Source organism: Microcaecilia unicolor, chromosome 6 (assembly GCF_901765095.1).
Source record: "Microcaecilia unicolor chromosome 6, aMicUni1.1, whole genome shotgun sequence".
Lineage (NCBI taxonomy): Eukaryota > Metazoa > Chordata > Amphibia > Gymnophiona > Siphonopidae > Microcaecilia > Microcaecilia unicolor.
Genome location: NC_044036.1, coordinates 241376648 through 241386138, shown reverse-complemented (window position 1 = coordinate 241386138; position 9491 = coordinate 241376648). Strand labels below are relative to the sequence as shown.

Here is a 9491-nt window from a genome sequence, read left to right as displayed (position 1 = left end):
AAGTCTGGTCCCATTGTGACTGCAGCTTGTTTTGCCGCTGCTGCTCGTCTAAAGAAGCAGCGGCTTCAGTGGCAGTGGAAGGGAGGTGGGGAAAATATGCCGCAGCACCCCTGCAAGGTTGCTGCAGCGTCCTGGGATGTTGCGGCACACAGTTTGTGAACCGCTGCATTAGGCTACTCCTCCACTTTCTCTTGTCCCTGAAGTCTTTGTAGATGGAGTAAGAAACAAAGGTAGGTCAAGGACACATTATTTTCAGTGACTGCTGGAGAAGGGACCATAATGTAATAAGAATTTAGTTGAAGTTTCTGATGAAAGCATATTCCTAGTGATTGCGTATCCATACACTCAATTGCAAGGCACAAAAAATGGAGACAAACTAGCAAAATAATAACTCAGCATATTCTGTGTGTTTTATTTCTACTTTTCTTGGGCTCATTCAGATCATTCCAATAACTCCTGCATTTAAAACATTCAAATCAATTTGTGTTGCTTCCCAAAAAATGTCCTCTTTCAGTTCTGCTTAGGGGATGAAAATAATGGCAATCAGGTATCAAGACAACAGCGCAGGCTAATCAGAGCCAGAAATCTGCAGAGCCTAGGAAAAGATAAAACCAGTATTTTATTACAAACTAGTAAAACAGGCCCGTTTCTGAACGAAATGAAACGGGAGCTAGCAAGGTTGTCCTCTAATGGCAATTATGTTTTAAAGGGAACTGTTAGGAGAGAGTATGTGTGAGAGAGAAAGAGTGTGTTTGAGAGAGAGAGACCGAATGTGTGTGTGTCTGTCTGTGTGAGTGTAGTGTGTGTCCCGTGTGCACCAATTATGCTCTCTTCCCTGTATTCATCCATATGCAGGCAACGTCCTCTGTGCCCTGCCCCCTCCTTGCATCCATGTGCAGCATCTGTCCCCTGGCCCCTCTATCATCACACCTCCCCCCTCCACCTCCCTCCGAGTTCCAGTGTCCCCCCCTCCCATTTCCAGGGGGTTCCCCTCCCTCCCTATTTCCAGGGTTCCACCCTCCCTCCCAGTTCCAGGGTCATCGTCCCTCCCTCCCTCCCAGTTCCACGCACCCTCCTTCCGATCTTTAAAACTCATCTTCACTTACCACATCGGGGTTACGGCGGGCGCCAGCAGCGGTACAAAGCGTGCAGCCTCGGCCCTTCTCTCTCTCTCTCAGCTCTGGTTCCTCCCTTGCAGAAACAGGAAATGAGGGCGGGACCAGAGCTGACAGAGAGAGAAGGGCCAAGGCTGCACGCTGTGTTCCGCTGTTGCCGGCCGCCGTAACCTCGACGTGGTAAGTGAAGGTGAGTTTTAAAAATCGGAGGGAGGGTGCCTGGAACTGGAAGGAAGGGAGGGAGGGAGGGAGGGGGGGGGGGGTCGTGAAGCTGTGTTTTCTTGATTCTGTTATAAACTCAAAGGCTCTTTTCAGAGCCACCACCACACAGATCAAAGAGAGTAAGATGAGTTTGGTGCTTATTAAATGACTTGAAAAGCCTGCTTCTGCACAGTTGCTCCTCCAAAGTTCCAAGTGACACGTCCAACATTCCAAGTGATGTCAGGAGATGGTTACAATCCCAATGAGCCACATTGGAATGTTGGAGGAGCAAATTATTATATTAGATAAGGCAGGATGAATTGCAAGCATCTGTATAAACACCAGTTAGTTATCTATTCAGGCCAACCTCAAAACACTCTTAGGGGTCATATTCCCCTCAGTGACTTCACCCCGAGTGAGCCCAAGTCTGTCAGATTTTGGGAACTAAACAGAATTGGGCCTGGCTAGATGACGACGGCTATTCTAATGCTGTGAGATACTGAAGGTGATTGAAAAGTAGTGCAGTGTTCTTTCCAAATCAGTAAAAACAGATTTACAGAGATGCCAAGTTAACTCAAATCCAGACTGGACAGTTTTTGGCCAGTCCTGATTTTGAACTTACATCTCAAAGCAGTGTGGGATTCATAGTACTTGACACTGCCCATTGAAATGAGTGCTGTAAGTCCCATAATGCACCAGAATACAGTGGCCAGAAATCCAGGACTTTCCCAAAATCTCCAGCCTGGAACTGGGTAACTTGGCATCTCTGGATTTGACACATAATACTATCATAAAGAGGAGGGATTGAGGAAATTAGATGGGGGTGTTTCAACCATTTGTAGAAATGCACTGAATCAAGGTAACCTTTAGGCTATCTTAGAGGGAGTTTCATTGGCGTAGTTTCTCTTCTCTCCCTAGTACCATCCACCTTCTGCTATGTTCCTCTCTTTCCCTTTCCCACTCATCTTCTGCTCTTCCCAGGGTCTTATGTCCATTTGATATTTCTTCTCTCTCCATGTGCACTGTCATTCCATGTTCCTATCTGTCCTGTCCAGCACCTCGCCTCTGTGTCCTTGTTCCTCCCCCTCACTTCCCTTTCTCTTGCACCCCCACCCTGGGGCCAGCATCTCTCCATCTCTCTCCCCTCCCGATAGTATAGCATTTCTCTCTCTCTGCTTAACTCCTTCCCCTTTGCTCCAGGTCTCTTCTGTCTCTCTTCCCTCTGCAATCACCACCCCAGGTCCAGGATCTCTCCCTTCTTCCCCTCCCCTTTGCTCCAGGTCTCTGGCTCTCTCTTCCCTCCCTCAAGGCACTGCATCTCTCCCCCCCCCTTCCTCCTTCACCTCCAACCCCTGACCCCTGTGATCCGGCATCTCTCTCCTTACCTCCATTGGTCCAGTGTCTCTCCCCTTCCCCAAGTACCCAAGCATAAATCCCCTTTTCTCCTCTCTCTTCCTATCAGCACTATCCCTTCTGGATCCTCCTCCTCCTGTGGTCCATCTCCCTCTTACCTCCCCCCCCCCCCACTTCAAACCCACGGATCCTTCGCACACCAGTTCTGAGCTCTAAAAAGAGCTGCCGGTACAGAGCTGCGTGCTGCAATACTCACAGCCAAGCTATGCCTGAACCTCCCTTATGGCAGCAGGGAAAGGTTGCAGCAGAGCCTGGCTGAGAGTGTTGCAGCACATGGCTCTGTTCCAGCAGCTCTTTTTCTTTTTAGAGCTCAGAACCTCTGCGGGAAGGAGTCACGGGTTTGAAGTGGGGGAAGGGGGAGAGAGGGGCAGGCTGCAGAAGGTGGGGGAGCCAGAAGGGATAGTGCTGATGGGAAGAGAAAGAAAGATTTATGCTGGGGCATGTGGTAAAGGGGAAGAGGAGGGAGGCACCCACACCCCCCCCCCTAAATTACACCCATCCTTATTATGGAGAAGTGCAAAGTCTGAGTTTGCTTTTAGTTGTGAAAACCATAATTGTACCATTTAGGGGTGCAATTCTATAACTGGACATCTCCATTTAGGAACCACAAGGCTATGCAGTTTAACTATATTCTAGAACGGAATAAAGAAAACTGGGTTATATTATCGAGTACTACCCCAACCCAATACTGACATGCCTAGCATTTAGGTGCCTGTACTTACAACAGCCAAAAATAGGGTTACCATATTTGTGGGGACAAAAAAGAGAACACAAAATATAAAAGGCCGCCCTGCCACGCCGCACCCTGCCATACAGTCACCTTAACCCCCCCCAAAAAAGCCAGATTCAATAAGTAGTGAAAATACTGGTAAAAGTAACAGAAATGCATTTTCTTTTGTACTCTGCTAAATACAAAATAAAAGCATGTACATTTCCAAAAAAGCAAACATCCAAGAGCAGCATGTCCCCCTTTCTTTTCCCTCCCATCCATGAGCAGCATGTCCCCCTCACCTCTCAATCTCCTTCTATCCATATACTATATTTCCCCCTTTTCCCTTCCCCCCATTTATGTCTCCATCACAAATCTTTTTTCCAGCCCCCCTCCATGCACCCACACTCCATCCAACTTTTTTACAACCCCCTCTCTTCCTCCCTCCACCCACCCAGCCACACAGACACAACTCCAACCATACTCCCTGAACCTACCGTAATGTCTCTGGTGGTCTAGTGGCTTCTTCATGGCAGGAAAGAACCCCACTCTTTCCTGACCGCTGCTGCCACTTCTTGAAAATGACTGCTTAGATTTCAAGCAGTGGCCTCACAAGTCTTCCGCAGAAGTCTCTCAAGGCTGCTGCTTGAAGTCTCAACAGTTATTCTCAAGAAACAGTGGCAGAGGGCAGGTCAGTGGCAGTGGGCAGGAAAGAGTGGGATTCTTTTCTGCCTTGAAAGGTCACTAGACCACTAGGGCGCATTATGCTAGGTTTGGGGGGGGGGGGGTGGGGGAGACCAGCCCACCAGCCAGCCTGCCCACATGCCAGTCAGTCAGCCAGCCAGCCAGCCCAGAAACTCGGACAAACGAGCAGGCTGGAAAAAACTGCCTAGATTCCCAACAGTACCCTGAAAAGGAGAGCATGTCTGGGGAAATTCGGACGTGTGATAACCATAGCCATAGAGGTAGTGTAAGTGTGCATGCCTTCATTTGGCAGGGATGCATACAATTTACAGTATTCTGTAGGTTACATACATAAGTGAAGACTTGCCTATGTCCAGGGCTTTTTTTTCAGGGGATATTTGGAGGTACTGAGTACCAGCACCTTTTCCACTGCCTGCTAAAATTGACCAATGGTTCCTTAGTATTAATGATAAAGTTCAGGATCTGAACAACAATTCTGCTTTTTTATAGATTCTGTGGCGAGTTGCAAGGGCAGCGGTGTAGTCATGAGTGGGCCCATCCACTTTGGGCTCAGGCCCACCTAGCAGTGTAAAAAAAAAAAAAAAACCTAGAATGCAGACTGAGATGATCCAAGATGAATTTATTGATACAGCAACAGAATAAGAGGGGTGTAAATTCACCCAGCTTAGCCAAGTTTCACCCTTATTGGGCTGCCTCAGGGGCTATAATAACCAAACTGGTGTGAAACAACGGCAAGCACCAAGCTTGAAAAAAAATGGTCTCTCCCCATCACAGACACAGCATTAATAGTGCCTAAGTGCAGTTACATGTGTAAATTGGTGCCAATAACTCCAATCATTCACACCTAATTAGCCAATTAAGTTAGGCATGTAACTGGCAGTATTCTATAACCTGGATGCACAATCTCAGAGGACAAGCAGGCATAATATTCTCAGATATGGGTGATGTTATCCATGGAGCCCAGTGTGGACACTGTCAAGTGCATTGTCACTTTAAATCAATGAGGCAGCGCCCCCACCACGCATGCACAGATGCCTTCCTGCCCGATGCTCAAGCGTGGGACCAGCAGTCTATCATTGTCCACGGAGCAGAGAGGTTGACTTTTTGATCTCTCAGTGTGTCAACCTTTTGCCTTTTGGTGCCTTCCCTTTTTTGGGCCATTTTTTCTTCAGATTTTGTTATTTTCATTGCCAATTTATTCAATTTATATATTGTTTTCAATTATTTTCAGTTTTTGGCCTTCTGGGGCCTCTCAACCCTCCTCTTCCCCAGAAAGCATTGACTATTTTCGGGTATGCATGGGTACACAACTACTCAAGCTTCCCAGGCCATACTGCCTTTTGACTTAGCATCAAGTACTGCATGCGTGTAAGGACTGTACGCTTGTCATCAGTGCTGTGCGCATCGAGGGACCTGCAGCGTAAAAAAGCTAAGAAGCATCGTCATCGCTCGCCCTCCAGGCACTCTGCCTATACCTCCCGTGCATCAATATCCTCGATGCATGCAGTGGCGTAGCAAGGGCAGGGCAGTGGGGGCGGTCCGCCCCGGGTGTCAGCAGGTCACAATTTTTTTTTAAAGCAGGGTGGTGGAAGGAGAAAAGGGCGGTCTCTCCATGGAGTTGGTGGTCGGGTCGGGGGGGGGGGGTTGGGTTCCGATGGGAGGGGTAGGGTGGTGATCCGATGGGAGAAGGGGTGGGGTTGGGTTCCGATGGGAGAAGGGGTGGGGTGGTGATCCGATGGGAGAAGGGGTGGGGTTTCTCAGATGGGAGAAGGGAGTGGGGTTCTCGGATGGGAGAAGGGGACTAAGGTGGGGTGGGGGGAGAAGGGAACTGGGGAGGGGGTTCTCGGATGGGAGAAGGGGACTGGGGTGGGGAGGAGAGGGGGTGATCGGATGGGAGAAGGGGACTAGGGTGGGGAGGGAATTCTCAGATGGGAGAAGTGTAGGAACATGTGAAAGACAAGTGCTGTATGCATTAACTGTCAAGAATTCTATGAGCTATGATGTCATTGGATATAGTGTAATGTCTTGTGGGTGTGTCTGAGTCACTCTAGTTGCTCTGAGAGTGAGTCAGTCTGTGTCAGCATAAGATGGTGTTAGCAATCTCTCTTCAAGCTGTATGATAACCAACTGACAGATTTTTGTATTCAGTAGTTTTACCATGTCTACTGCAAGTATGATGTAAATAGTTATCTGAAGAAACTGTAAGTAAACATCATTTTTGTTTGGAAGTTAAAGAAGAGAGAGTAATTGAATCTTTTATTCAAGAGTCTGTGTGAGAGAGAGAGAGAGAACAAAAAAAAAGAATGGGAGTTAACACTTCTAAAGCTCTGCTGCGTATGGGCTAAATCTGCTGAAGTAAAGGTCTATTTTTTTTTTCATTTCTCCCCATCATATTGGGTTATGGGCCCAGGCCACTAAAATAAAAAAAAAAAAAGAAAACATTAAGAAATTTTTTTTCTCTCTCCACACAAAAGACAAGATGGCAGCTGCACCATTACTATGTTCTCTCAAAGTGCCCCAACTGAATGAATATAACTATATTCAGTGGGAGATGAGATTTAAATGTATTATTGAAGCAAAGAAGCTAAATATATGTTTGGATCAAGTAAGAAATGCTGACAATTTTGAAGAATGGAATACTGCAGACTGTTATGTCAAAAGTATGCTATATGAAGCTCTGACAGAGAAACAGGCAATATTGATTGATGGAACAGACACCTCAAAAGAAATATTGCAAAAATTGAAAACCATGTATGGTACTTTATATACAAAACAACAGCCTATATGGTTATCAGAAATAATTCAATTGAAGTTGAATGACAAGAAAAAATGTAATGATCATATAACACATTTAATGTCATTATTTAAGAAGCTAGAATTATCGGGTATACCTATCTGCGATGCTTTAAAGAGAGCTTTTATGTTTACATCTCTGTCTAAAAGTTTTGAAGTATTCAGGACAGTGAATGAAGCAATTGAAGGACAATCTTTTGAACAGGCTGTCTCTAAGCTTAGACAAGAATGTATTATAACAGAGGAGATCTGTTCACCAAGAGAGATTAACCAGAATGAAACATTTTTCTCAGTGATGCATAGTAGGAGGCGGAGCTATAATGAAAAAAGCCTGCCCAGAAACAAGCTGATTTGCTATTCATGTGGTAAAGAGGGACATGTATCAAAATACTGTAACAAGAAAAACCACACCCCTTCTAGCTCATTTAAGCCAATGGAGAATAAGCATGGTCAAAGAAGAAATTATGACCATGACAACAGTAAGAATAAGAGCTGTATAATGACAGAAAAATCTTTTAATATAATGAAGAACACTTCAGATAAAAATAGTTGGATATTAGATTCTGGCAGCACAAAACATATAACCAATAATAAAGAATTTTTCACAGATATGAGACCAGAAGATGGTAGTCTTCACACAGCAAATGCTGGCTCAACAATGATCAAAGCAAAAGGAAATGGACATTTAAAATGCATAGTATCAGATGGAGTCAAAAAAACTCTTGTAAAAGATGTCTTATATGTTCCACGAGCAGTTTGTAATATGCTCAGTGTATCAGCATTAGACAAGAAAGGTTTTTCAATTCATTTTGAAAATAGTAAATGTACAATTTCTGATGGTAATGAAATTTATGCTGAAGGTTATATGAATAACAATGTCTATAAGTTAAACATTACAGGTGAATCATCACATCTTATAAAAACAAAGAAGAATACAGAATGTAATCTTGAGACCTGGCATCGTCGAATGGGACACAGAGATCCAAAGGTGATCTTGGAGCTGCAAAGTAAGCAACTTGCAACAGGCATAAAAATAAGTGCCAGTAATGGTAAGATGGAAAAATGCATAGATTGTATTACTCAAAAGGGGGTAAGACCCTCATTTCCATCATATAAAGGAAAAAGAAGTAGTAAAATACTGGACTTGATACATAGTGACTTATGTGGACCATTTAATATTCCATCACTAGGGAATAACAAATATGAATTAATATTTGTGGATGATTTCTCTAGATACTGTATGGCCTATCTATTAAAAGAAAAGAATCAAGTTGCTGATGTGTTAAAGAAGTTTGTAGCCTTGGTAAGCAATAAATTTGATAAAAAACCAAAGATTCTACAGACTGATAACGGTGGTGAGTTTACTTCACATACCATACAAACATTTCTAGAACAAGAAGGTATTCAGCACATAAAGACAGTTGCATATACACCAGAACAAAATTCTGTAGCTGAAAGAAAGTTCAGATCGCTTGTAGAAATGACAAGATGTATGCTATCTGATAGTAATCTTCCAAAGAGATTATGGGGAGAAGCAATTCTCACAGCAGTATACCTACAGAACAGACTACCTACAAAAGGGACTGATCGCACCCCACATGAAATGTGGCATAGTAAAAAACCAAATCTGTCACATATAAGAATATTTGGAAGTACAGCATATGCTCATGTGCCGAAACAGAAGAGACATAAGCTGGATTCCACAACAGAAAAAGGAATTCTAGTGGGCTATGATTCAGGTCACAAAGGTTATAGAATTCTGAATCTAAACACTGGATTTGTTGGTGTAAAACACATCACATATTTTGATGAAAATAAAAAAAATGATAAAGACTGGAAAATTCCAAATGAACCTTATCATCCAGAATATGAAAAGAAACCAATAATCAATATCCCGGTGATTATAAACACTAACATACCAGAATTGTTTGATAATAATTTTTCTGATTCTAATGAGGAACAGGAAAATGAAATAGATACAGAAAGTGTTTATACTGAAGACAGTACCACTGATGAAGGGGAAATGATTGGAGATAGAATCTCGATCTCAGATGACATGGAGAGGTCAGACCAACAAAATGTCAGACGCTCATCCAGAGAAAATCGAGGTAATCCACCCCAAAGACTATCTTATTTAACAACTTCTGATGATGCACAAGAACCTTTAACTTGGGATGAAATTGATCAAATGTCTGAAAAAGAAGCAGAAGAATGGAAAAAAGCTGCACAAGATGAAATCGACGCGTTGCATAAAAACAAAACATGGAACTTAACTGAATTACCCCATGGCAAAAAGGCCATAGGATGCAAGTGGGTATTTAAGTTGAAAAGAAATGCACAAGGACAAGTAGAAAGATATAAAGCCAGACTGGTAGCAAAAGGTTATCTTCAAAAATATGGTGAAGATTATGATGAAGTATTTGCACCAGTAGTGAAACACACAACAATCAGAACTCTCCTAAGCATAGCTGCATCAAAGAAAATGCAAGTGAAACACATAGATGTTAAAACAGCATTTCTTCATGGAGATATATCTGAAGACTTGTATATGAAAC

The 9491-nt window shown here is 43.7% G+C and overlaps 1 protein-coding gene across 2 annotated transcripts in view; it reads right to left on the bottom strand.

Annotated features, from left to right (window-relative positions):
• Positions 1 to 385: 385 nt before the first annotated feature.
• LOC115472626 (carboxypeptidase inhibitor SmCI-like) overlaps positions 386 to 9491 on the bottom strand; it is a 76193-nt gene continuing 67087 nt past the window's right edge. For both annotated transcript variants that reach the window (XM_030206944.1, XM_030206945.1), the window contains one exon: positions 386 to 595. Coding sequence is in view for 1 of the 2 variants with exons in the window: in XM_030206945.1 (XP_030062805.1) it covers positions 573 to 595 (23 nt within the window). In the remaining variant the exon portion in view is untranslated. The remainder of the gene's footprint in view (positions 596 to 9491) is intronic.